The sequence below is a fragment of the Cricetulus griseus genome, chromosome 2, assembly GCF_003668045.3.
Source record: "Cricetulus griseus strain 17A/GY chromosome 2, alternate assembly CriGri-PICRH-1.0, whole genome shotgun sequence".
Taxonomy (NCBI): domain Eukaryota; kingdom Metazoa; phylum Chordata; class Mammalia; order Rodentia; family Cricetidae; genus Cricetulus; species Cricetulus griseus.
In genome coordinates, this window is record NC_048595.1 from 397,491,166 (window position 1) to 397,519,144 (window position 27,979).

A 27,979-nucleotide genomic window follows, 5' to 3' on the forward strand; every position below is an offset into this window, starting at 1 on the left:
AAATCCTCGGATGCCACACGTCATAACTTTAATACTGTGTAATATTTTCTTTTAAAATACAGTCTCTTCTGAGGTAGACAGACCACAACTGCAGAGCATTATCGGACAGGAGATAAATATGCCCATGTACAACACACAGCAAAATGAGGTAGAAATGGTTACAGCTGAAGGAGAGGTTCCCAACCCAATATTAGCAAAGGGGGTGGATGGCCAGTGTGCCCTCCCCTGAAGGGCATGCTGCCCCCCACCCCTGCACTCCACCCCTGGATTCTTTGGTATGCCCCCAACATTGCTAGGGCTGGACCTGCCCTACCATCCTGCCCCGTGCTCCTGAGGTAGGTGCTGCAACCGGGGGCTGTCTTCTTGTGCAAAGCTTCCAAACCTGGGAACAGAAAGAGCCCAGCAAAGGAAGTATGGGGACTCCGGGGATTGGTCCATGAACTTCTACTGAGCCCCCTAGAGGTGCTGCTGCTTGAAGGGACAGCTGGGTTCCCAACTCCACTTCCCTGCCCCTCTACCCCCCACCCCACCCCCAGACCTGAGAGAACTCCCCTTACTCCATGTTCCCACCAAGGGTCTTTTGGCAGCAGCACTCTGGGCCACTTGCTTTGAGTCCTGCCCTCAGTTGACTGGCTCCAGAGAGAGGATCAGAGAGAACAAGGATGAAGGAGACACAGCAGCTTTCCTGTTCACACTCAAGGCTAGCAACTGCCCTCAGCACCCTGGCCCCTGCCAAGGCTCTCATGCCATCTTCAGCACCCAGACAATGAAGGAGACTAGGAACTGTAGGAACAAGCAGGGGGCAAGGGTGGGACAAAAATGGGGAGTGTTCTTTCGTTGCACCAAAGATTGTGAAACAGTGTGAAGGGCTAAACAGCTGATGCCCCATTAAGGGAACGAACAGGAGGAGGAATAGGGCTTGAAGAGAAGGGCTCTAGTCCCTCTGTCATGGAAAAATAGCCTGTACTCTCCAGGCCCAACACTCTAGGGGAACAAGTAAACACACTACCCTGCAGAGCTTTCTGACAGGTCCCAGAGGGACAGGTGGCCTGGTTCCTAGTAGTCAGTATTGTATGCCCAGCCAGACTCCTGGCTAGACCATCTTCATTCCTGAGGGAATCCTCTTATCTTGGATAGGGTGCCTCTGACCTAGCAGGTGTCCAGTGAGGTGGCCTGAGAACGTCCCACCTGGGTCACCTCTGAGGCAGGACATGGGCAAGAGCACCCCAACTCTCTGTAACCTTCACAGACAAGTTGGAGCCGAGGACTGGAGCCCACAGGACAGAGTGGCAAGAAAGGAGCAATCCTCACTCACCCTCTGGAGTTCCCTGCCCCCACCTTCACCTCTTGCTTGCAAGCTGGGCCTGGGGAGGAAGCCCTTAGATACATTCTGTTTCTGTCCCAGTAACAGCAGTTTGGGGCTCATGTCTGGTGTTCCTCATCAGCCCCAAGTCTCTCTGGTCTGGGAGAATCTGCTCCCCTGGGGTGGGGCTGGGGGTAACAGGAGAGCAGGCAAAGTCTAACATTCTTTCTGAGGTCAGTTTCTTCCTGAGTTGTCAAAATAAAACGAAAAACAGCAAATCCTACACATCTTACAAAAATAAGAGGCCTAAAATATTAAGCAACCTACATTTCTGGGACTTCCCCTCAAAAATGAACAAACCAAAAAAAAAAAAAAAAAAAAAAGAAAGAAAGAAAGAAAAAGGAAAAACAACAACCAAACAAACAAAAACCCTTCTTTGGGTGTTTTTCCCCCTTGTTCCCACCCCCAAAGACCCAAGATTTCATGGGTAATGTCCTGAGGGGGTTGGGGCTCCCTACTCCTCCCCTCCTCAGCCTCTGGGCCAAAGGAACTCAGCCAAGAGACACTGCAGTGTGAATGAGGACCAGCGGGGAGGGAGGAGTAAAGCCCAGGGTCCAGGATACACAGAGCTAGCTACACAGAAAAGCACAGAGGGCGGTCCGGGGCGGGGCGGGGGGGGGGGACACCAGTAGGAGGAGCCAAAAAGAACAGGGACAGTATGAGGAAGGATCAGTGACAAAGCCTTGGGGAGAAAACTAAGCCAATACTACAGAGAAGGTAGGAAAGGGGGGAAATGGAAAAGGAGGGTGCCGCTCAGAGGGCAAGGAGACAAAAGGATTGTGGAGAGGGGGCTGGAGTTCCCTAGGCCCTGGTGCCAGCTCATGCTGGGTGTGCCCGGTCTGCCCGGCGGAGATGACGAACGTCCCATCCACAATAAATAGGAGAAACCTGAGTACATGGTGCATATGGCATCGATCTGCCTGGCAGAAGCGTTTTCCTTCCCATGAAAAACAAATCGACCGGCAGAGCATTCCCCTCTTCCACCCCACATTCATCACTCCTTCAGCCAAGGACATCGCCTCAGGCGGAGGTGGCCTTCCCCACGCCACCCTCAGTGTCCGGAGCCATACATTTTGTCCCACTCCACTAGCGAGTCCAGCTCCTTGGGGGAGGCCCGAGGGCCCACCTTGGCTAGAGCAGCCTCCACATCTTTGTAGGAAAGGGGCCTCTGCAGTCCAGAGAGGCCCGCCTCGGCCGCTGCCTGCTGGCACAGCTGCCCCAGCTCGCCGCCCGAGAAGCCCTGGGTGCCCTGCACCAGGGCGGCCAGCTCCCGCTCGCTCAGTGCGCAGCCCTGCTGAGCCAGCGCCCTCTGCAGGATCTGCCCGCGCGCCGCACCGTCGGGCAGCGCCACGTACAAGCGCAGTGCGAAGCGCCGGCGAGTGGCCTCGTCCAGGGCCGCGGGCCTCGAGGTGGTACCTACCACCAGCACGCCGTCGGTGCGCGCGCTGCAGCCGCCGTCCAGACAGGTCAGCAGCGGCGCCCGAAGCGACGCTCCGTCGTCGCGCGCCGGCGGCAGCAGCGCGTCCAGCTCGCTGATGAGCAGCACCGCGGGCGGGCGGCAGCGCGCAGCAGCGAAGGCCGCCTGCAGGAGGCGCGAGCCCTCGACGGCACCAGAAGCGGCCAGACCGGCCCCACGCAGGCGCAGCATTGTGGCGCCCAGCTGGGTGGCGAGGCAGCGGGCCAGCAGCGCTTTGCCGGAGCCGCGGGGCCCAAAGAGCAGCACGGTCCGCGGCGGGCGAGCGCTGCCGGGACAGGCAGGCGACCTCAGCAGGGGCCACAGCAGCTCCTCCTCAAGCGCCGCCTTGAGCGCGCCCTGCCCGGCCACGTCTGCCCACTGCACCGGGGGTCCGCAGTCCACCAGCTTACTGGTCACCAGCTCCAGGGTTCCCGGGTCCACACCCTTGGGAGGCTCGCCCGACGGCGCCGTGAATCCTCCGCGGGTGGCGGGGACCCGCTCGGGAGGGAACTTCTCAAAGGGCTCGAGTTGCGGGCCGTAGACGGGGGAGCCCAGGACCTTGAGAGTACCCCCGCCGCCGTACTTGCCCGTCCCCTCCTCCGTGGCTCCGGGGGGCTTCGCGCGGAACCCGTTGCCCCGACACTCGGCGTCGTCCGCGGCGGGGTAGTTGGCGCCGTCGGCCGCGGGAGCCTTGGCGGGCTCGTAAGCGTACTTGCGGTAGCGCGCCTCCACGCCCTCGTCCACCGCCTTGCGCTTCAGTGACACGCCCTCGGTGGCAGCGGCGGGGAAGCCGTAGGGCGCGGGCCGGGCGGCGCGGGGGCGGGCAGGGGCGTGGGCGCCGCCAGGCCAGAAGGCAGGTAGGTCGCAGCAGGCGCGGCGGGAGGCGGGAGCGCCCCGTAGCCGGGCTGCGCGGCGTAGCCGGCCGCCGGGTAGTTGTAGAGCGGCGCGAGGGCCGTAGCCGGGCGGTGGCGCAGGCTGCAGGAGCGCGGCCGGGGGCGGCGGAGCCAGCGCGGCGCTCGTCTGTGCGCAGTAGCCGGGCGCCAGGTATCCGCCCCCGTAGCCCGTTGCGTACTCGGTGGCCGCCGACGGGCCCCCACATGCGTTGCCGGTGTACAGCGGCTCGGCCAGGTTCCCCGCTACCACCGGGGAGCCGCCGAGGCCCGCGGACCCACCCCCGCCGGCCGGCTTGGCTCCCGGGAGGCCTTCGTGGAGCGAGGCCAAGGGGTAGGGTGGCTCCGGACCGGGCCAGGGCTCCGGGTCCCCTTTGGCACCGTTGAGGAAGGCGGCGTCACTGTAACTGGCCAGGCCAGGGCGCTCGTAGGGCGAGTCCAGGACTCCGGAGTACTTTTCAGCGTAGCGCTTGAGGAGGTTGGAAGCAGTGAGGGCGGAGATGTCGTCGTGTGCCCAAGCGTAGTGGCAGCGCTGGCGGCCCCCTGGAGGCATCTCCAATTTGTGGGCCGGCGATGGGGTAGTGGAGGAGACGTCCAGATGCTGCTCTGGCCACTGGTTGAGGGGCTGGGCGTGTTCTGGTGTCCAGTGCATCTTCGACAGAGCTGCAGACAAGAAGAACGGTGGCTGGTCAGCCCTGCAGTGGCTCTGGGGTCCCACTGGTGGACCCCACACTTAGATGATGACAGGCTACCCTCCCGCCCTTGGGACCTAGAATTAGTTTTGCGGTTTTTTTTTTTTTTTTTAATAGTTTCCTCGGCATCAAGAGGAACCCAGAAATGCCATGGTTAGCCTGAACTGCACACATGAGGCAATAGTTATTCTCACCACACCACCTATACTCCTCTATGGAGCAAAGGTCTTTCATTATTGGGACCTAAAGGAGGGAAGGGTCAGGCTGGGGGAAGAGCTAAACCACATGAGGCTCGTGGGTGGCAGATACTTGCTGCTCACCCACTATGTGCTGGCCACTGCAGGAGTGTCAGGGTTTGTAAAGATAGTGAGGCAGGCCCAGAGCTCCTGGCTAGGTGGTCCAACAGGTTACCATTCCGAGATGGTCTGTTCACCTTTGTGCCCCGGTATGTGATCCTGCCCATAGACCCTGGAAACCACAGTGGCTAACCCAGCAACACTTATTTCCTTGCCATTTGATTTCTTTGTGCCTCTGCCTAAAGAAACTAGAAGCCTGCCAACTGCTGTTTGTAATAGTTATGGAGTCTGGGCAGGTACTCCTATCTGCTCCATCCAAAGCGAGCCGTTCGCCCCATAAGCTTTGGAATGGGCAGATAGTTTGTTGAGGTTCATGGGGTAGCACAGAGCATGCTGATATCATTAAGTCTATCCGAGGGCCGGTAAAGTACTGCCTGGCATGCTCAGGGACCTGGGTTCTATCACCAGCACTGGAGGAGTTAAAAAGAAAAAAGTGGACCCTAATTTGTTCTGAGCTTCCCAGTCACCAAATAAAGAGAGAAGTATGATCAGACTCACTTTGCAAAACACCAGTTCCCAGAAGGAACAAGGATTCCTGGTGTGGGCAGGTCACAGAGCAGATCTGTGAGATATAACAATATCTCTGTACCATAAACAGCAAAAATGTCCCAAGGCTGGTCCCTAAACTGTCCTCTGGCATCCATCAAGGCATGAGTCCTGAAGTAGTGAGAGATTCAGGACCTGAGGAACAGTACTGTCTTGGCACGTGGCTCCAATGAGCCAGCCTGACTGAAGAACAAAATTTCAAAGACTAAATGAGCCCATGGCACACCCAAACCCAAGTTCTGTGGTGATTATTTCTCAAGCCCAAGCTTTTGGTGATTTTGTTAGCAGGTTGTTCCTTAAGCAAACTTTGTATTGGGGTGTGTGTGTGTGTGTGTGTGTGTGTGTGTGTGTGTGTGTGTGTGTGTGTGTTACTGCACAAGGGGCACCCAAGGCTCCCACAGGCCAGGTAAACACTACAGAGCACTGCGTCTAGCTTCTCTGCAAAAACTGTATTGAGCAATGCTATGTACTTTACTAGGCATGGGGCTAGGTTAAAGGGACACTAGGATGGCTCAGCCAGCAGGAGAAGTCAAGTAAATAACATCCTTCGTGAAGTAAGAAAATAGAGTGCCTGCATGGGGCCCTAGGCCTCAGAAGAACATGGCTCTCCTGGATGAGGACTCACCGAAGAGCTAATGTCTTTATGGCATCTTGAACAGTTACAGGGAGCAGTGCATCCCGGATGACAGGAACAGTACATTCAGGGCTAGCAGGACAGACAGAGTTATACACACCTGCAGTCCTTGCACTCAGACAGAGCCCTGTAGTTTAACACCAGCTTTAGCAGCACAAAATAAAGCAAACCACAGCCGGGCACTTTACTGCCACCTGCTGGAGACATATCACAACCTACAGAGCTACACTAGGCCCTGGTACAGTGCACACCTACAAAACTACACACTCTGAGCCTATAGAGAGGACCAGGAAATGCGGTTTTTGGAATGATGGAGTATGTGCTCAGGGGGCTGGAAACAGTGTTTTCCCAGTTCCACACAGACATCCATACTGGCAGCGGCTCACTGCTTTTGTGGCTGTGACTTGACTGACGGCAAGAAACAACCTTGGGAAATGAAATGGCCCCATTTTCACTTTTATCTACATCTCTATCAGCCTTGTAGCCTAAAGGCCTGCTGGTCCATCTAGAAAAGGCATGAGCTGTGCACTAGTACCTCTCAGGAGAATGATAGTGGTGGTGGGTACCAGCAGCCGGAAGGAAGAACAAACACAAGAGGTGAAGGATATGTGTTCAGATTCCCAGCTCCTCCTGAGGGGCTTTCCAAGATGAGAGCCATTACCTGGTGACAAAGGGGCAGATTCCTGGGATATCAAGTCACAATTTGTTCAATGATGGGGTCACAGGAAGTGGCATCAGTTATACAAATGCAAATGTCATTTTCCTACATCAAACCCAGGGTCCACCCCAACCTGTGCTCTGGCTCCTTGATCATCAATACAGAGCAAAGATGTGACCTTGGAGACTGTGTCTCCCTTGAACACACTAACCCTACAAAAGGGGAAGGGCACAATAAGGCCCAGGCCTGAACTTGTCTCCATGAGTTTCCTTCTCCCTTGCCAGGCAATCTTAAGCCTTCACCAAGTACCCCCTGGGAATCACTCATCAGACTATGGGCCCTGGGGTCCATTTCCACTTTGACCTGTCTTCTGAGCCTGATTCTCACTCTCTTCTGAAAAAAATCAGCCCTCTCTAGAGGGGACCTGATGCCTGGCATGTCACCCCATACTACTTAATCGCTGGCTTGTCTCCTCAGATATTTTAGACCATAGTCTTTCCATGTTAGCCAGGAAAGGGGAAAAATAAAGCCACCTTTACCTGCATCTGTATACACCTTGTAGGCCAAAACCCTGATGGCCCACCCACCTCAGCTGTAGATCCTCACCTTGACCCAACACAGGATCTGGTCTGACCCCTTCAGTCCAACCCAACTGTTGCCTACCAGCTCTTCCCCACCGAAAGTGTAACTCATCACATCTCCAAAATGACCTCCCTGGGTCCCCAGTAGCTGCCAGAATGGCTCTGCACCCCTTGTTTTGGTGTGGTGACCGTGATCTGCCACATGTCCTTTAGGCTAGCAGGTAGGCAAGGAGCCACACATCTGGCAACTTCTGCTAAGCTGAGTTCTAGAGCACTGCATTTCCCTCAAGCCTAGAGAGGGAAAAGACAAAGATTGGTCTGAATCTGAGTGCCTAAGGCCTGGGCCCAAACAAAAAGTGGAGGGATGCCAGGCTCCACAATCTGCTTTCAGGTTGAAATGGTAGCAAAAAGGATCCCAGAAACACACTATACTACAAGAGTACATACAGCTTTAGGTCTATGTGCCCTTGACAGTGCAGGTCCCCACAAGAGTACCTGGGCTGTATACACACTGAAGAGTGGTCCCAGCTACTTCCTCACAGGCCAAACTACACCAGCCTGGCCTTCAGTGGACAGAGATCACTAACTCCCTCCTCCCTACCAGCCCTTAACACTCCAACACAGTTAACCTTTCCCCTCACTCCCCACTCACTCTATCCCATAGGCTCTGGGTCAGCAGAGCCAGGGGTGAGGAACACCAGGACTTGGGCAAGAGTGGGGCCCTGAATCAGGGAGACCTGTTTCACAGACACTTACAGGGAACCCTGAGCAGACTACCCAACTTTATAGAACCTCATTTTCTCCAGGTTAAAGGGCATAATACATAAGAGGATTAAGGATATAAAACGATGTGTGCAAAGCAGTACAAACTGCAAGTCCCAAGTAGTCCCCTTCTCTGACTCAATGGCTGAACAGGTCACTTGACTGGGGGCTGGGGCAAGGAGCTGTCAAGAAGACTCCTTCCAGCAGGACAGGGCAAGATGGTCCTCGTGCTGTTTCATAGACCCCTGCTCTGTGCTTTCCCCGTGTTGTTACTCCAACCTATAGGAGACAGAGATGCAGAGAGAGCCCTACCTCTCCAAGATCACACAGCTGCTTCACAACAGATTGGAGTCAAAACTCTGGCCCTTGACATCTTCCTGCAGTGCCTGTCTCCAAGCCCTTTTGTCCTTCAGCCTGAGGAGGGAGTCACAGCCCAAGAAAATGGCTTTAGTATTTTCCTGTAGACATAGCTGTCTCCCAGAACTGTGGATTTGGTCTTTAGACCTCATGGGGAATTTGTATCCTCCTGGCCAAGCAGCCCTCAAAAGACTGTCCCTTTCCCTGTGAATACATAGTCACACAACTGCATGTGGATCACAGCTGGCCATAGTCCCTAGTTTGGGTTTTGTGGCTTGCCCTGGTAGCTGGGACTCTGGGTAAAGCACCCTCTTGCCATACAGGGGGATATGGCAATCGGTGGCTACAGAACTACTGAAATAAGAATAAAGTTTCTCCTACAACCCCACTCCTCATTTGAATAAAGTCCAGGATTGCAAAGAAGTGATTCAGCCTTCACAACCAGCCTTAGACCTGCACTGCCTCCCTGCCTAAGAACGCCCCACCCATCTCGGTGCTCCAGGCCTGGCCCAAGCTTTGACAGCTTAACCAGCAGACCCCACACTGTCACTGTGTGGCCACCAGCCAGCTGCCTCGTCTCTCTATGCTTTACACTCTGTCAGTAACTATTGGCTCCATGGGAGGAGCCCAATCATTTCACTAAAATCTTAAAGGGCTCCTTTAGAAATTAAGTGACATGATTTAGACAGAGTTGTATGGGGACATACGGCAACCACAGTGTCAGCACCTCTCTCCATTCCCCATAAGCCCCTTCAGACCTCAGTAATCCTATGACTCCAGATTCCATTACCCACTGGGGGTGGGGTATAGTCCAGAAGAGGCGTCTGGACCCCACTCAGCTCAGCTGTAGTGGAGGAGGGCTGATGCCCCCTTCTGGGCAAGCCTCCTCCAGCTCCATTATCTCAGCCTGGGACAAAAGGACTGAGTGGAGAATCCCATTGTGGGGCCTCCGTATGGAGATCTCATTAATCTATTCATCGGGGCTCCCACAGGCCTTTTGTCATAGGCTTTTTGTCTACTGCTTACAACTCAGGTCCCAGGGGGTCGGCAGTCCCTGGCAGAGCCTGAACAGGCTTCACTACTCTGGCCCCTGCCCTTCATGCCAACCCCCAGCTATTGAAAAAGGAGAGAGAGACAGTGGCCTGGGGACCTGGCATACTGGGCATTTGCCCCAGTCGTTGCAATTACCACACAGAAGGCTCTCTCCCAGTTCCAGGACAGAGAGAAAAGAACAGAGGAATCCTCCTGCTTAGGGGATGCTCTGGGGCCAGACAGAACCTAGTATAGGTGGGGCTCAATGCATGTCTAGGAATTAGCAGAAATTGCCAGAAAAGTGACCATGGTCCACATTTACTAAATATACTGTCTTATAGCCTTCCAACACTTTCAGAGTGTCACCAACCATGTGCCAGCTAATAGGCAGAATTGGATCAAACTGTGATCCAAATTTACAGCCTTGATCAGCTGAGTGTGGTCAGGAAGAAAGGGAGAGGAAAGGGGGGGAAAAGGAATGGGGAGGAGTCAGCCAAAGAAAATAGAACATTAGAGTCAGGAGGAATGGGCAAGGGCAGTTAACATAGCACTGTATACTTGAAAACTGCCGAAAGACTAAATGTCCTCACCACAAATAACCCTGCGAAGTGATGTAAGAACTAGTGTAATTTAGCCTTATAACAGTATATTCATCAAAAACATTCAAATTTTTGTTGTCAATTAAAAATTAAGTTAAAAAATCACTAGTTTTTGTTTTTTGTTTTGTTTGTTTTTGGTTTTTGTTTGTTTGTTTTTTCTCAAGACAGGGTTTCTCTGTAGCTTTGGAGTCTGTCCTGGAACTCACTCTGTAGTCCAGGCTGGCCTCTAACTCACAGAGATCCACCTGCCCCAGCCTCCCAAGTGCTAGGACACAAATCACTACTATTCTTACAGCTCTGATAACGGTTGGGTTTTTCGATGCTAATGGGACTCACAGGGATACAGTTGGCAGAGTTTTTTGTCTTGTTTCACTTTTAATGTGTATGAGTGTCTTTCCTTTATGTAGATCTTTGCACCAAGTGCATACCTGGTGCCCAAAGAGGCTAGAAGAGGGTGTTGCAGACAGTTGTGAGCTGCCATATGGGTGCTGAGGATTGAACCCAGGTCCTCTAGAAGAGCAGTATTCTCGAGTGCTGACCCACCTCTCCAGCCCCTTGATAAGAGTTTTTAAAAGATTTTTTTAATGTATGTATGTGTGTATGTGTGTGTTTTTATGTGGGGCTATGTGTGGGGGGGTGCAAGTACCAGCAGATGCCAGAAGAGGGAGCTAGACTTACAGGCCACCCAACATGGATGCTAGGAACCTGCTATAGAATATTATTTTAACTAGGCAAAGATGTGTTACATTTAAGCTGCTGAATATTATATTAACCGTGTAAGGGTGTGTTACATTTGTTTATACTGCATTTGTTTGATTATGAAAAAATGTGTTTCATCTGATTCACTTTACCTGACTAAGGCACCTGATTGGTCTAATAAAGAGCTGAATGGCTAATAGCAAGGCAGAGAAAGGCTAGGTGGGGCTGGAGGGCAGAGAGAATAAATAGGAGAACTCTAGGATCAAGGGGAGGAGGAGAGAATGAGGAAAACACCTGGGGCAAGAAGCCAAGCAACCATTGCCTGACAGACAGACAGACAGATACAAGAAGCAGTGAAAGTAAGATATACAAAGTAAGAAGAGTAAAACTCCCTGGGGCAAAAGCTAGATGAAAAGAAATGGGTTAATTTCAGTTAAGAGCTAAGCCAGGCCAAGCATTCAAAACTAGGAAGTCTCCCTGTCATGATTTGGGAGACTGTTGGTAGCTCAAAAGGAAAACCTTGGTACAGGAACCAATCTTAGCTCCTCTGTAACAGAAGTATATGTTCTTAACCACTGAGTCATCTCTCCAGTCCTGCCAGGCTGATTTTTTTTTTTGTTTAAATAGCAAAGAAAGTGATGGGGGTGGGGGAGGGAGAGAAAGATTTATCTGGAAGTTCAGAGACAGCCAAGGCTGTGGACATCTCCCAAAATGGGTCTGCGAAGATTGAAGCCTTGGCACAGACTCCCGGCCCAAGATAAGAAAGGGGGAAGAAGTGTGCTGAGCTGCAAGCAGTGTGCATGCCAGTCCTCTCATATGCTTCCATTCCACCTATGTAAGTAGACGTTTGCAGAGACTAGAATACCACTGAGTGTGGCCGGCCCTACAAAGGGGATCTCTTTCCTCTGCACCCACCATGGCAAGGTTCATGTGCCAACTAAGGAGCAGTGTTCTGAGGGAGCAGGGGCCACCCTCCCACACTGTTCCTAGCTTTACTCCTGGCCCTGAGCCACAGTAAAGATCATGGAGTTGCAGAGGGGGGTGAGGCAGTGGGGTACAAGAAGCAAGCACAGGGCTGGCAGACATAAACGGAGAAAGGAGGAAGGTCCAGACAGCAAAGCTCTCTTCTGGACTGATTCTTCACTTGCCTCTACCCAAATTTCTTATCCTTTGTTAATTGTCTGTGAAGAACACAGGTCTCTCTGCTGAGGAGCACCAGCCTAGCAAAAGAATGCAAGCCACCATTCCTCCCAAAAGATATCCAGAAAAATCAGCCTAGCTCATTCAGAACCACAGACGGACTTTTGGCTTACGCAGTACCTTACAACTGCCATGTCCTCTCTGCTCACTAAATCTTTCAGGTCCATCAGGGCCCATGGGGGTCATGTCTCTTTCATGCATCCTTCCCATGCCCTCCATTGTTAACCCCTTACCTCCTTGCGGAGGCTGATAAAGTCTTCATATTCACAAGAACAGGGAGCAGATAGCCTGATGAGTTGTGTGTGGGCTTCCTCTTGGGCCCTGATCCCCCACCCCCTTAACACTCAGTGTCATTGTCCCAGATTCTCTCCTCTCCTGCAAGGCCAATTTCCCCCTCCATGTGTCCTCCTCATTAGCCCACAATATGCTGTTATTTTCCCCACTGCCAGGGGCAAAGCCTAGAATAAGCGCTGCTCTCCCTCTGACTGGACCCTCTGCCTGATTTCTAAAACTTTCCCAGAACCAAAAGCTTGAAAGTTGCCTAGATTAGTATTTCTGATTCATCTCCTCTGGTTTCATCTTCAACCTGGTCCAGCTCTGTGTTCAGGTCCAGCACTCCACCCACCAGCGTGCTCATCTGGCTCTGCTGACCTAGGCACTAGACCAACAGGCTCTCTCTGTCTTCACCCCTCTCCGCCTCTCTAACTGCCCTCCATGCCACTAACTAGCTGCCCCACACTCACAGGTCTGGGCCCTGGTTTCTCTCTCCATGAGAGTCTTTTTGATGATCACAGCCAGGCTATAAAAAAAAAATTGACCATCACTTGTGTATAGATGTTACCTAGGCAGGGTCCTGCAGCCTTGGTTTCTTAGCTGTACTCCACCATGGCTGGCACATGTCACCTCCAGTCCAATGGTTAACTGCCACAATGAGCACATCTCAAAGCTGAGCGAGGCAGCACATGCCTGTATAATCTCAGCCCTTGGAACCCGGAGGCAGGAGACTCAGGAGTTCCTCAGCTAAATGAGGAGTTTGAAGCCAGCCTGCATGAAACTTTGTCTCAAAATGCCAAGACAAAAACAAAAGCATGTCCCCAAATCAAACTCTGGCTACCACCCTATCCTGTCCTCCCCACTCTCAGACTACTCCACCGCAGAGAGGGCAGCTTTCTCCCTTCAAACTGCTCAGGAGATGCCACCATCCTCATTCACTTCTTCACACTGCAGACCAACAAATCAGCTGTCCCTGACTTCAAAATGTGTACAAATGAAACCCCATCTTAGCACTCCATAGACCTCTCTCCTTCACCCCAGTTACTACACTGAGGCCTACCCTGTTCTCCACTAGCCAACAAGATGCTCTGAAACATGTCTGGTTGTGTCATTCTTCCATCAGAAGCATTTTTCTTCTTTGGTGTGTGTGTGTGTGTGTGTGTGTGTGTGTGTGTGTGTGTGCAAGTGAGCATGCATGTATGCTTGTGTGTGTGTGCAAGTGAGTATGCATGTATGCTTGTGTGTGTGTGTGCAAGTGAGCCTGCATGTATGCTTGTGTGTGTGTGCAAGTGAGCATGCATGTATGTTTGTGGGTGTGTGCAAATGAGCATGCATGTATGTTTGTGTGTGTGTGTGTGCAAGTGAGCATGCATGTATGCTTGTGTGTGTGTGTGCAAGTGAGCCTGCATGTATGCTTGTGTGTGTGTGCAAGTGAGCATGCATGTATGTTTGTGTGTGTGTGTGTGTGCGTGTGCAAGTGAGCATGCATGTAAGCTTGTGGAGGGGGGGCAGAGGTTGATGTTGAATGTCTTCCTCAATTGCTTGTCACCTTACTTTTTGAGACAGCATCTCTTGCTGATGAATCTAAAACTGGTTGATTTGGCTAAGCTAGCTGACCAATGAGCGCCAGGAATCCACCTGTCTCTGCCTCCCCGTGCTGGATTACTCACTTACACTACTGCACCCGGCTTTTTTGTGGGGAATGGAATTTAGGTCCTCACAATTGCACAACTGAGCCATTGCCCCAGTCCTTTTACCCGTAAGTTTTGATGGCTCCCACTCCTCTTAGATTAGAAGCTAAAATTCTTATGGCTGACCAGTCCTAACACATCTGTTTCCATAAGTCCTTCCCCTCACCTGTCATCACTCTTACCTGTTAGTCTTCCCACCCACGGGCACTCATTCTCCCTGCAAATGTGTTGGGAGCACCCTCACATCTGAGCTGCCCCCTCATCCTGATGTTCTTGCCAGCACTCATCCTATATGAGCTAGCTATCTTCTGCTTTGTCCTCTGTGGAACCACTAAAAAGCCCCATGAGAGCAGGGGCTTTGTGGTCCTCCCTGTTCTTTCCCAAGCAGCTAAGACAGTGCCTGGCATACCATAAGTTCTTGATAGGTTTTAGGATGGGAGGATGGATGGATGGATGGATGGATAGATGGATGGATGGATGGGGGCAGACAAAGAGGCCCAAAATTACTTCTGTCTCCATATAAGGAAATGGGAGTGTCTCACTAAGATGGTAGGATGGCAAGAGAAGCCAGAGATGGATAGAGAGGGCATTGTGTCTCTGAGAACACCAGAGGAAAGGGCTCAGCACCCATCCCAGGTCCCTGGGACCCACCCAGCCTCCTCTCTCTTGTCTCTTCTGCTCCCCTCCCACAGACCTCCAAGAGAAGACAAAGGGGGCAATGGAATTCCCATCAAAGGCCATGGACACATGGTAAAGAGATCAGGGCCCTTGGGACCCTGCTTCCTGGAGGTAGTGAGGCCTCCCCGCCAGCCTGGCTCCTCTCCAGGATGGGGTTGTGGGGGTACTGCCCCTGGCCTCTGCATATGTCAAATGCCAAACAGCAGGAGGTCAGCCTGAGCAAAGCTGGCCAAGTGGCCCCCATCTGGGCCTTGTGCGCACACACACACACACACACACACACACACACACACACACACACACACACACACACACACACGAACTGGGGGAGGAGACAGCAAAGAATCCCTGTCTGTGTCCTCGGTCAGGGCCACAGCCAAGCTGTGACCATCTGTTGTCCTGTTGAGAGGCCAGGCCAGGGGCTGGCACCCTTGAGGAGTAAGCCTTCCACTTTTCCTGGGCTAGTAGGATTTGAAAACTTTTAGTTAGCCTCAGTCTCCCTTCTCAGTGCTCACCAACAGAGGCTCTGCTCTTCCATCTTACACAGAGGAGAGAGACAAGGATTCTCCCAAAGTTATAACATGTTAAGAACGGAGTGTGACTCAACCCATGCTTCCACCCTGCTCCCTGCTCCAGCATCATCCTGGTGGCCTTGCTCAGGAGTGTCCAGGACTAGGCTCCAAGGCCCAGCCACCTGCCCATGCCCTGGCTGCCTTTCTGCTCCAATCTAATTTCATCCTACCCCCTCCTCCAGGAAGCCTTCTCAGGCTAGCATCCCCATTGAAGTTCCTACAGTCTCTCAATCTAGAGGTGAATAGCCACCCCGTTGCTACTGTGGCTGTTTGACCCATACAGGGTCACTGGAAGACAGCTCAGGCCCACACTCAGGCAGTCTTTAGCCACAGAGAACACATACAGCATTTCCATGTGGGGCAAGTTGCAGAAAGAGTATGGTGTGACAGGAAGGGTCCTCCTGCCTTGCCACCCAGCCAGGACGAGGCAGGGATGCCATCTGCTCCCAAACACTCCACTTAAAGCCCACAGCTTCTAATCCCACACTATCCAAAAAACATCCACCAGCCACAGGAACGATTTACATTTAAATCCATTAAAACGTAATAAAATTAAAATGTAGTTCCACAACAGCACTGGCTACATTCCAAGCACTCAACAGTCATGTGCTGGTCAGCTCTGTATAAGACATCACCATGGAAAGTTCTGAATGGGGCCCCTCTCATCCCCACTAGGGCTCTGCTTTGTAGCCTGAGCTTTGTCAGGGTCCTTGGTGGCAGGCAGCTCCTAAGGCCTCGGGTGGCCTTCCTCAGGACACAGGCTGTCCCTTCCACCTCCCTGGTGATTTTATAGCCACTCTGGACGGCAGCTTCCCTGAGATGGCCTCAGCCTCACTGGGGTAACCCCTCCCCCAGCCTGTCTGGTCTGCCCAAGGAGAGGAGGGGCAGGCCGAAGAGCAGGACACAAGGTGGGACAGGGCAGTTTGTCATCTGGCCCTTGAGCTGGCTGTGCTTCCCTCCCCCATCAGCTCCTAAGCACCCCTCCCCCACCCTGCCCACCACCCTCATCCTCATCCAATCCCAAGGACAGATGGGGGCCGGCAAAGGGGAAGAAATGTGACCACAGTGAAAGCACTGTCAAATGACAACAGAGTCTGGGGGTCACAGCTGTGTCCCCTGAGGCCTGGACAGTCCATGCCCAGCCTTGCTGTCTGGCCATGCTTGGACTGAAGTGAATCTCTTCAAGGGGAGTGATGGGGTGGGGAGAGGCAATGGAGAATCTTGGTGGGAGTGGGGTGGGGTGGGGTGGATAATCTTTGCTGGATTATCCCAACAGATGCAACCCAGTCCCACCACTTAACACGGACATACACACTAGCCCCCACCAGGTGGAGATGTAAAGATGGGGCAGGTGGGCCCCTCATCAGCAGGACCAGGTAAGGGCAGAACTTGTTCTGAGCTTAATCCTTGTTCTAGGCTAGCTGAAGATCCTTTGTCTCTGTCCAGTGGTCTGAGCAGGGTAGACATCCCCCAACACCCCCCCCACACACACACACACACTCACAGCTGCTTCCACAAACCCCCTCTCAAGGCCTTTGACCAATCACAGCTCTGACGAGTAAGTCCCACTGTCCAGCAGCCCTCAGGGAATGTATTAGCACATTTGAACTGCTCAGGCCTCCACTGACAAAGCCTGGGGCCTCGGGAAGAGCCACAGCAGGAGGGCGGGGCCTTTGGGGAGCTTGCCTCCCCCTCCCATTCTACATTCTGGGGCTCAGAGGAATTTGGGGGCCTCTGCTCTAGCCCTGAATAAGCAATCCATAAAATCCCAATTTACACACTCACTGATCAAACAGCCTGTCCACAACCCCAGGAGGCCAGGGTGACTCCTGGACTCCCTCCCCACACACAGGACAGGACGAAAGGCTGCTGAGAACGACATTGATCCAACACAGCCCTACCCCAAGAGCTCAGGGACCTGCCAGTGCCTCTTGTGATCTGGCTGCCTTTGAGAATACCTCTGCTAGGCCCCGGCAACCTCTGTCCACCTAAGTGAATCACAGCTCTTTTCTCAGGGGCTGCCCTGAGGCTGCCAGGCCTGGCTTAATCACTTTTGCAGCTCAAAGGGCCCCTCTCTCCTGCCCCCCTTTTCCAACTGCTCCACCCAGCTCTCTGATGACCATCTCCAGGTACTGTCCCTGCTGAGGAATGCCCTAAGCCCTACCCTCCCACCACCCCATCTTGCTGCCAGGACAGGGCTGTCAGGGCTATAAGCCATCTAGTTAGGATCCCCATGTCTCCCTTCAAGAAAGCACAAATCACTCTACCTCATGCCCATGTTTTGAGTAAGAGAAGTCATCCTGGTTAATCGGCATTCTCTTTTAAACATAGCATTGCCACTCCAGACTCTAGGTGACCTTAGAGGGGCTCACCAGAGCTGACCTGTGTTTGCCTCTTGCCTGCTGGAGATGAGCTATAGGAACAGGCACAAGTGTTCCCTGGATCAAGAAAATCAAGTCCTGGGCTGGGGACAATTTGGAGGGCAGTACAACCCATCCTACCACACTGCCCTTTAGCTACAATTGTACTCAGCCAGGAATTACTCCTGGGCCCTGAGGAAGGTGCACAAAGGGGATAAGTACAACCCAGTGTGCTTCTCAATGGCTAAAAGAACCTGCCCCCAATCCCCATCAAATCCAAAGGACAGAGGGAGGTCATTGCACACTCTCCGGGAGCCACCATAGGAGGGGGTTTGTGGTATAAGCATTCTACGGTAGGATACCCTCCTTCTCTTTTTCCTCCTCTGCTGTTCTCAGAGTCCTTGCCCAGTACAGTTTAGACCCACCATGGACCTGAGAGAGCAGGTATTAAACAGCCAACCACAAGAGTGACCAGGGCTAGAGATCTCTAAGGCCATCCCAGAGGATGATTGTGGGGGAGGGGTCACAGCCCTTCTTCCTTCCCACAGCATATCTGTTGCAGAGAGTGAACACAGGCCATGGAGTCAGCCTCTGGGATGAATGACACATGTCTGGATCTCTGACCTCTCCTCCAGTGTGAACTGGCAGGGAGGGCAGAGTGCTTTGGGCCCCAAGCACTTTCAAGGCATGCTGCTGGCAGCTGGGGCTGAGCAGGCAGGGCAGGGCAGGTTTGAACCAGCACCTCAGAGGCCTGGAAGAGCCCTAGAGAGGGAGTGCTTTTCCAGCCAAAAAATAAAAACAAAAACAAACAACAAAACACACATACACACAAACATAAACAAACAAACAAACAAAAAAAAAAAACCAGCAGGTTTGAAGGGTGAAAAGCCAACTGGACACTGGGAAAGCACAGTCTACAGTCCTCACCTGTCTTTGGACCTGAAAACACAGGCTCCCAGGCTACCCTAGCCAGCCCCTGTCCCTCTAGCCTGTGTTCTGGGACCAGCTTCTCCTCTGTCCATTAGGAACCCCAGGGTCCTCACAATGCCCCTTCTATCACTGTGAAACTGCCTAGGCAAGATGGCCTGCTTGTGTTTCAGGTCCCTCCCGAGAGTTCACTGACCAGATCAAACCATCCCAACCTCCACTTTTCACTACTCCTGAGACTGAAAGAGCCAAGAATCCAGGTGAGAAACTGTAGGGCCTGCCAGGGTGTCCAGAGACCTTGGTTTCCACATGATTCAGGAAACACTCCACCTTCTCCCTCCCAAGTCCACCTGTTCACCTAAGACTGTCACTACTTGGGAGCCTCAGCCCATATCACCAGTCACCTAGTTCCACCAACATTCTCTGAAATGGTTGTCCACAGCTGGCCCCACATTTGAAACCTCTGCCTCTGCTCTCCACCCCTTCTTCTGTCTGGCTACCAGAGAGGTCCCCCAGTCCAAAGCACAAAGCCAATTCTAACAAGGAATAGATAGAATCCCTTTGAACAGCCCTCGTCAGATCAATCCATCCTTCTGCCCAGCCTCAGACTTGTCACTGTCACGTCTCCAGCCACAGCAGTCTGTTCTCTGAACCATCTGTGCTCATTCTGCCAGGCTCTGTCTGTCTAGCCCTTCTGCCCGGAACACCTTCCTATGGTCTATCCTGGGGAACTCCCAACCTGTTATTCCACTTGACTCTGAGACCATAGCCCCCTACTTCACTGTTCCACCATTCTGATTCTAATTGACAGCCACTATCACTCATTAAACTGGGTTCCCCTCCCTGCCCAACACTCAGTGTATGTGAATCTCCCTAGAGCAAGCTGTCTAGTCAAGTACTCAAGCTGCTCTCCCCCACACTCACCCTTTATCCTTTCCCCACCTTGCCACCTCCCAGATACACATGGTATGCGTGGTGGGCATATGACGCTGAGGCCTTCCAGCAAGGGGCTAGTCCATACTGCTTCATAACAGTAACTACTGTTTAAACCATGGCAGCTTCTGCACCCTCGGGTTCAAACAACGGCCCAGCAAGAGCATTTCAGAAAAAAAGCACACACTCCGCACTGAACCACATCTTCAGCTTCTGTAACTACTTTCTGGAGATAATTTGTTTTTCTTTCATGGTACTCAAGGCCCTGTCTGTAGCTGAACCCTGTGCTGTCTGACCTCAAATCAGCACCAGGCTGTGGGGACTCAATACCTGTGGGGCTGACACAGGTGCTAGGAAGGAGGCCATCACCTGCTGCTCAGTAGAGCAGGAGTGGGGGAGGGGTGTCACTGCTCTCTGGCAGAGACTGCCTCTTGGAGAGCATGCCCCTAAGGTTCACCTTCCTTTTCCTTCGGGACTTGTTGCTGGATGGGTAGGAGACAAGGAACTGTCAGGGCTCTTGGCCAGAGTTAAGCCATAGACCCTTTTGGCAACTGGGAAGTCTAATCTGTTCTCAAAAACACTTTTCATGGTATAAATAAAACTGTATTTGTAGCACTGGAAAACTGACCTATTTATGAACTTCTCAGAGGTCCCAGGACACAGCCTTTGGCCAGGAACCCAGAGTTTCCTCCAAGACCCCATGTTGCCCCTCCATAGGATGCCTTGAGTTGGTGTAGGAGGATATGAGGCCTCCAAAAGGTTTAAAATCTGGTTGATCCTTTTTTCCCTGGCCTCAAATGTGTCCCCACTCCTGTGCATGGTGGTGGATGAGAGACACGCCCCCACAGTGCCTGCCTGACCAAAGGTGAAGAAACAGGCCCAGGCAGCCCACCTCCAAATCCCCAGGCGGATAGCCCTCCCAGCCTCTCCCCAGCCCTGGGGTGCTGAACTGAGTCACTCAGCTATGCAGCCTGGCCGGTCCACCTGGGTGTTGAGTGGGGAGGGTTGTCCTCAAGGGGGTGGCTCCCACAGCTGCAGGGCCACAGGGACAGAGAGCGCAGGAGAAATTGGGGGAGGATGCTAAGCAAAAGTTGAGTAGCCATTGACACCTCTCTGTTTACCCTGGCGGGTTCTCAACACACTACCCATTTCATATATGCCTGATATGTAATTTTCACAAGGGTCCAAGAGTGGCATTCCCATGTGACAGATAAGGAAACCAAGGCACAGTTCCATTGTCTAAGTCACCAGGCCAGAACTATTTGGCCCCCCTCACCATTAGTAAGCCTCGCCCCAGATTACAATCAAGCCCAGAGCGCAGCACTGTTCCTGTGCCCATGTCTGATGAGCTCTGGCCTCAAGGTTAACTCCAGGTGGTAGTTAGTCACTGTCACACTCAGTGGAAAGTGACCACCATTCCCCACTCTGAAAACAAACAGCAAAAGTTCCATGAGAGAGGTTTCTGGCTTCATGGAAGGGGAAGTTGAGAGTTCTAGAAACTTTGGAAATGCTACGCTCCCCACCAACAGGGGCACTGGACATCAATGCTGGGGCTCTCCCCCTCCTCTGGGGTGCTCCCTGCAGTTCCCACAGGGAGGGGTACCTGCTGGACACTCAGTGTATCCCAAGCTGAATTCCTAGACTCCCTCACCCCTGTAACCCACTGACGAAGTGCTGTCTTTCTCAATGAGGGGCTGAGGACCCAAAATTCCAGGCCTGAGGAGGGTGTAACTGTAGGGAAACAGGAGACAGAAGAGTACCACCCCCAAAGGACACATCTACCTGGGAAGAAATCTCTTCTAGAGAAAGGGCCTGGTGCTTAAGTCTGGGGCTCCTGGCTAAAACTAACCCTAAAGCTGGGTGTGAGGCCCAGTATCACTCGGGGAATTAAGGTGAGAGGATTGCTGGGAACCTGAGGCCAGTCAGCGCTACACAATGAGCCACAGGCCAGCCTAGGTTACACAGTAAGACCCTGTCTCTAAAAAAATGAAATAAAAGAACAGGAAACAGAGACAAAGACAAAGAAACAGAGACCCCCATCCTTTAAAGGGGTGGTTGGAGCATGAAGGCTCTGCTCTTATGAGTGGATTCATGTATGGCCAGGTCGTGAATTAACAGTAGAGTGTCCACCTGGCATGCATTCACTCCCCAGCACTGCTTCCCACAGGAGTGGGATTTGAGCATGGTGGCTCACACCTTTAATCCTAGCATTCATATGGCAGAGGCAGGCAGATCTCTGTGAGTTCAAGGCCAGCCAGAGCTACATAGTAAGACAGTGTCTTCCTTTCCTTTCCTTCCCTTTCCTTTCCTTTCCTTTCCTTTCCTTTCCTTTCCTTTCTTTTCCTTTTCCTTTTCCTTTTCCTTTTCTCTTCTTTCCTAAGGAATGGGTAATAGCATTACCAGAATGGACAGTTATCCCTGGCCAGTTCTGTCTGTCTCAGCCTTATGCTCATATGCCCTTCCACAGTATAAATGCCCTTGCCAGAAGCCAGCCCTACACTCTTGAATGTCTCAGTCACAGGAAGTTCAAATAAACTTTCACTCGTGGTAAGTCCCCTAGCTTCTGGTAATTCTGAAGAGTAAAACCATCTCTGAACCACCTGTGTCTCTACAGAGTGAGGTGGGAGAGGCTTTCTCCCGGTGGTCAGAGTCAGAGGGTTCAGTGTCCCCAACAGAAACCAACCTGCAGACTGCGTGGGGATGGAGCCATAGGATGCAGGGGGTGGGGTGGTGACCACTGGGATTGTTTTCTTTGGGGGGGTCGGGTTTTCCCTCCTTATGGCCTCAGGGAACAAACACCTCCCCAGACTATTAAGCATCCAAGGGTCAAGAGAGAACTCAATGCTTCAGGAAGACAAGCCTGAAAAGTGACCCTTGTCCCAGTTGCCTGCTGATTCCCACTGACACAGCCTCCCCAGGACAAGCCCCTTCCCAGAATTCCTGTTATGGTAGCTGGCCTCCCTCACAGCCTCTCCCCAGCCACCCTGTACAGCTCTATGTGGCCACACCCTCAGAGCTTCCCTTCTACTTAGGGAATGTTGGGACTGAAGCCTGTCCTTTTGCCTCTTTGCTGGTCTCCAGCATCTTGTAAGTTCCCTGAAGGTGACACCATATTTTTTTTTAAATGGGTATTGGATGAATGGCTACCCGATCTCCAAGGCTTAGTGACCACTATTCATCTTAGATGCCTGTGACAGACAACTCCAGGGGCTGGCACACACACCCTCCCCCAGCATGGGGCTTTGTTAGGACAGCCTCTAGGGGCTAGCCAGATGGCTCAGTGGGTAAGGGTGCTTGCTGCCAAGCCTGACAGTCTGAGTTTGATCCTGGAACTCCCACAGTGGGAAGAGAACCAACTTCCTCAAGTTGTCTCCTGACTTCCACACATTTGCAGAGTCACATCCACACAAATCAACAAATAAATAACAAACGTAAAGAAGTTTTTGAGGGATACTGACCCTGATTCCATACATGAATGCCCAGTTGGTAGGGGAGAAATATCAGGGACTGTGACTGACATTCTTTGGAGCATGGCTGAGACGCACCCAGGACATTGCAGTGCTGGGTCACCACAGAAGGTAGGGATCCAAATGGGGTCAAACAATGAAATGTAGCTTCTTCCCTGTGTGAATGACTAATCTTGTCACTAGTCTTAGGGTGCCAGGTACTGAATGAGACAAGAGAATGCAGGCTTCTGTCTCTGTAATCACAGCATGGCTCCCTGCCTGCATTTCCTGAGCTCTGTTCTCTATCCTGATGCTACCTACCTTGGAGGGGTTTTCAGAGATGGTATGGGCAAGCCCGGTGGGGCTAAGAGCCTTCACTCATGCTTCTTCTTACTCCTGCCCTGGGAGGCGGCTCTCTGAAGTGCCTGGGCTCTAAGTCACTGAGTAGGTCACTAGAGATGGGCATATATTGCATAGACAAAGAAGCAAACTAAAACCAGGGCACATTAACAGCACTGTGGGGCTCTTTCTTATCTCCAGCTCAAAAATAAAGAACCTGAGACTAAGAGGCAGACTTTCCCAGGGTAACACAGGCAGGGTTACTACAGCTCCAGGCTTGTCCTTAGAGTGGGGTCCAGTACTAGTGACATAAACTAGTGTTGGGGTGTGGGGACAGAGCTTAGTGATGGGAGTGTTAACCTAACATGTGCAAGGCCCCAAGTTCAAGCTACAGTACTGTAATAAATTAAATAATAAAATGAAACAAGGTTGGGCTTGGGCTCAACTTTTCATTATGAACTCCTGCCCACTTACAGTTAGCAGCTGAATTTTAAAACTGTCACAGTTAGGAACTGGAGGGAAGCATGGTGCCAATTGCACCACTGCAGTGTCTTCTTGGTGTGGCAAGCCAGCTGAACATCGCCTCTACTGAAATCACAGCCCTCATGGACTGAGCCATTCAAGACTAGAGCTCTGTCCCCTTGTTGCAGCCTCATTCACAAACACCATTCTCAGCTCACTTTCCAAGGGGAACCAAGCACTTCCCGAGTGCTACAAGAGGTTCCCACAGTTGCCCTGGTCCTCAGGAGGCACTGTGAGAAGAGATAGCTTTCTCTGCCCCTTGTGGACAGAGACAAGTGGACCCTTAAGCAATAAAAACCTTCTATCAGCCTCTTCCCAAGCCACAAAATCAGAGATGGAAGCAATGTGAATCCTCCAACCTGAAAGCCGTATCAGCAACTCCCCATGGGTGGCCTATGGTTCATGCAGTCCCCTGCCAGTAACAGAGTTGTGGGATGAACACCCAGCAAGGATGTCAGGAGACCTAGGCTGCAGGCCTAAGCCTGGCCTCAGAGAGGCTGGACTGGAGGAGGGCTTCAGGGGCCCAAGAGCCCTCCTTAAAGGAGAAGGCAAAGTATGGTGGTGTTAGTTAATGGTAATGTACTTTCCTGGGGACACCTTCATTAATCTCCCTGTAAATCAAAAGTTAGAGACCCACAGTTTGTTGCTTGTTGTCCCACACAACCCACCCACCCAGTGGCCAAGAATCCAACCCAGGACCTTTACAATCTAACCAAGAGTTCTACTACTGAGCTAAATTCCAGCCCAGAGACCCCCAGAAGAGGTCATCTTAAAGGTCCCTACCACCTCTATCTAGACCCTTCTTTCACATTTTTAAACATAAGCTCCACTCAGCCATTCTGCAACTCAGGCTAACTCAGCTGTGGCTCCAGGAAACACCATTAGACTTCTTGTTGTTTTTGTTTGTCCTGGGTGTGGGTGTTCACCAAACATACATTGTACCAGTGAGCCACATCCCAGTCCTTTTTTGTTGTTGATGGTGGTGATGGTTTTGAGACAAGATTTCACTCTGTGCCCCCGGATGATATGTAACTCACTATGTAACCCAGGCTAGCTTTGAACTCATGCTAATTCTGTCTTGCCTCTTCAGTGCTATGATTAGAGGTATAAGCCCTCAATCCAGTTTTATTCTAGTCCTATTTCTTGATTCCTTGCAGGGAAAGCCCTGGAATTCGGTATCACACTAAAGACCCTCTAGCTCCCAGAAGACAGCAGGGTTGTTCAGGACTAGGACTTGAGGGAGATGTGGCTCACCCTGCCTCTAACTTCCGTCCACTGGCAGGCAAGAACTGTCAAAGCAACAGACCAAAAGTGTGCCAGGCCTTAGTCCTTGGTCACCTTCCAGGATGCAGCCCTGGGACTTTCCTGAGCCTGGCTTTGGTGTAGAGCCTGGTTTTCATTAAGCAAGGTGATGAAGTCACTAAGTGCCAAGGCAAGAAGAGGCAAAATTCAGCTAGAGGGGTCAGGGAGGGAGAGGGCAACCAACCAACCTGTCCCCTGACCTCCTCCAAGACCAATGGTGGGGGGAGGGAAGGCAGGACTCCTCAGGATCCAGGGCTGCAGCAGTAGGAACTAGTGGTGGGAGTGGGGGAGGCCAGCCAGATAATAAGCAATTGTTAATGTGATCCATATGGATCCTGACTGGCTTCTCTGTTTAACAGGATGATAATGGCGGAGAAAGAATGCTGGTCTGTGGGGAAGGAAAGGGGCAAAGTCCTCCCGGACTTGGGGGGTGGGGAGGGTCACCAAGGAGGAGGAGAGAAGGAGGGGAGGAAAAAATGAGGAGCTGAGCCACCCAAGGGTCTCCACCACCCAGGAGTGATCAGACTCCTTCACTCCTTTTCCTCACCTAACGGATATTTATGGGCACCCAAATGGTACAAAGTATGCCGGTCCGGCAGGGGCCATTCGTGTATATGCTGGCCTCCTGGAGGCAAAGCCTAGTTTGGACCCAGTCACAATATAAGGGAGGCACAGGTGCAGGGCAAGGAGACTGTGGAGGGAGGGAGGGGCAAGTGACAAGAGCTGGGGACTCTGGGGAGGCTACACAGGGGGATATGTGGCATCCTATCTGGACCTTGAAGAATGAGAAGGTTGTGGCAAGACCAGGACAATGGAGAAGGCATTTGGCTGAAGGAACAGCAGGAGCAGAGGCAGAGAGGCGTGAAATTGCGTGGAGAGCCTGAGATTCAGCAATAAAGCCAGGCAGGGGAGGGGAGAGGAGGGGCTCTTGATCCATAAAAAGCTGTGGCCATGGATGACCAGGAGGAAGGCAGGAATGGACTCTGGAACACCACACTAATGCCTAGGTTCCTTTCTCTTGCCTCACTTTCCCCTTCCTTGATCTGGGCTGTGTACTGGAATTGTCTAGCCACTCAGTGTTTTCACCAGAGCCAAAGAATATGCAGAACCTCCGAATCATCCCTGTGTCCCCCTCTCTTCCTCCTAGGGAGGTTGAGAAGTGTTGAGGACTGGGCCTTCCAGGAACAACTTCAATCCCGCATAACAACTAAGTTCCCTTTGGCCCCAAAGGGGTTTCCCCCAGAAGACAGTACAGCAAGGGCGTGTGGGTCGCTTCTGGATGGTGCAGGCACCAATGGAATCAAGGGCAATGAGGGTCGCTTCTGGCTGCTGCGCACACCAATGGAATCAAGTGGAAATAAATGAAATGGTGTTAAATATGGGTAAGGGGGATTTACGAGGCCTGTCACACAGTCCTCTGGGGCTTTCCAAGCAAGACCCTCCCCTTTCTTCAGGCAACTGGAGAAAGTCCCGCCCCGCCTCCTGCCCGCAGCTTGGGGCTGCAGGCCGAATACCCGCTCTCAAACCCTAGGGCACTGTAGTTTGGCACCCCCTTGCTGCCCATTACGACTGTCCCTGGGGGGAGCGGGGGGAGGAGGCTAAAGCCTAGCAGAGAACGGCGTTCAAACCCAACTTAGAGGTTCTGGGGGACGGGAGGTTCCCGAAGGATGCTCAGGGGTTTTGGATGGGACGCAACTCCCCCAAGCAGTCAGAGGCCTTTGGACCGCAGCATCTCCGGGCCCACTCCAAATATAGGGTGACTCCGGGGAAGCTGTCAAACCCCAGGAACCGAGAAGCCCCCAGACCGTAAACTCAGAACGGGGATGGGAGCAGATCCCCCATTCCTAGCTGCGGGGCTGAGAGCCGGAGCCCGCTCTGCCTCTACTGCCCGTGCGGACAACACAAACATTCTTCCGTCCTCTATTCTCCTCCAAATTAGGTATCCATGGAGACTGGGCCGGCAGCCTGACAGCCCCACGGCCTAATCCTGATTTAGTGACCGTCCCTTTAACAGCCCACCCACCCGCCCACCCACCCCTGCACTCCGGGCAGCCGCCCGGCGCAGGCTCCAGGCTGCTGTCGCTCTCCCTGGCGTAGAATGCTCACAGGCCCTGGGCCATCGGGAACCACTGGACCAGAGAGGTCCGGGAGGGAGCCAACATCTATTAAGCTCTTACTGTGTGTCCAACGATCTACGGGGAACCCTCTACCAAGGGTCTGGAAGTGGGAATCTCTGCGTAGACCAGAAGAGGGCTCTAGGAGTGGGGAAGTTTAAGGGGCTCTGGCTAGAGCTGGGAACTCCGGGGGCCTCCGGGTAACCAATGGCCCACGGGTGAAAGTAAGCGCAGCTTCGTGCAACACCCCAACTCTGAGCTGGGACTGCTGTCCCGGGCTGAGGAGAAACGAAGGGCGAGTATGTTAGGGGCGCAGGAACCGAAATGGCCTCAGTCTCCTGTCACTGCCCCGTCACGATGCTGGGGAATCTCCAGGCCAGTAACCCAGCCCCCACCCCCTCCCGCACACTCAGGGGCCGCTGGACAAAGACCTGACGGAATGGGAGGGGCCTGCGGGCCGGCCCTCGGGCTCCGGCCGCCGGATCCTTCTGGGACCCGAACCCGCAAATCCTGGCTCCCTCTCCCCAGCCCGCAGACTCCCCAGAGCCCGCCGCTCGCTACCATCACTGCCTCGGTCCAGATCGGGCGGCGAAGCGGGTGCCCGTCGGCGGCCGAGCGGCGATCCCATCCCTGGTCGCCCCCTTCCTCCCGGGAAATGACCCTGGGCTCCCACGCACCGGCTCGGGTCTCTCCCGGCCTTGCCCTCCGACCTCCGCCTAGTTAGCCCCTCTGCCCCTCAGCCCCCGCCCTCCCCGGGCCTCGCACGGCCCCGTGCCCGCGGACAAAGCTCCGGACATCGGACCGCACAGTCGCCACCCCCTGACCCCCGGCCGGCCCGCGCGCTCCCGCGCCTGCCCCCTCCCGGGCCTGCGACGCGTACCTCGGCATCCCGGCCGGGTCCTAGGTGAGTGTGCGCGGCCTGGGGGGGCGTCCTGCCCAGGGACCGGGGCGGGAGCGCGGGCCGGGGGCGACGGGCCAGGGCTGGGGGTCAGCGGCG

General features: G+C 53.1%; 1 protein-coding gene across 1 annotated transcript; it reads right to left on the reverse strand.

Moving 5' to 3' along the window:
- Positions 1 to 11: 11 nt before the first annotated feature.
- On the reverse strand, positions 12 to 27,958 carry LOC113833573 (putative fidgetin-like protein 2). The gene is given in 5 exon segments (XM_035440892.1): positions 12 to 3,625; positions 3,628 to 3,767; positions 3,769 to 4,372; positions 6,473 to 6,598; positions 27,863 to 27,958. Coding segments are annotated over 3 exon segments (1,944 nt in total). The 5' UTR covers positions 4,362 to 4,372; positions 6,473 to 6,598; positions 27,863 to 27,958; the 3' UTR covers positions 12 to 2,414.
- Positions 27,959 to 27,979: the final 21 nt, after the last annotated feature.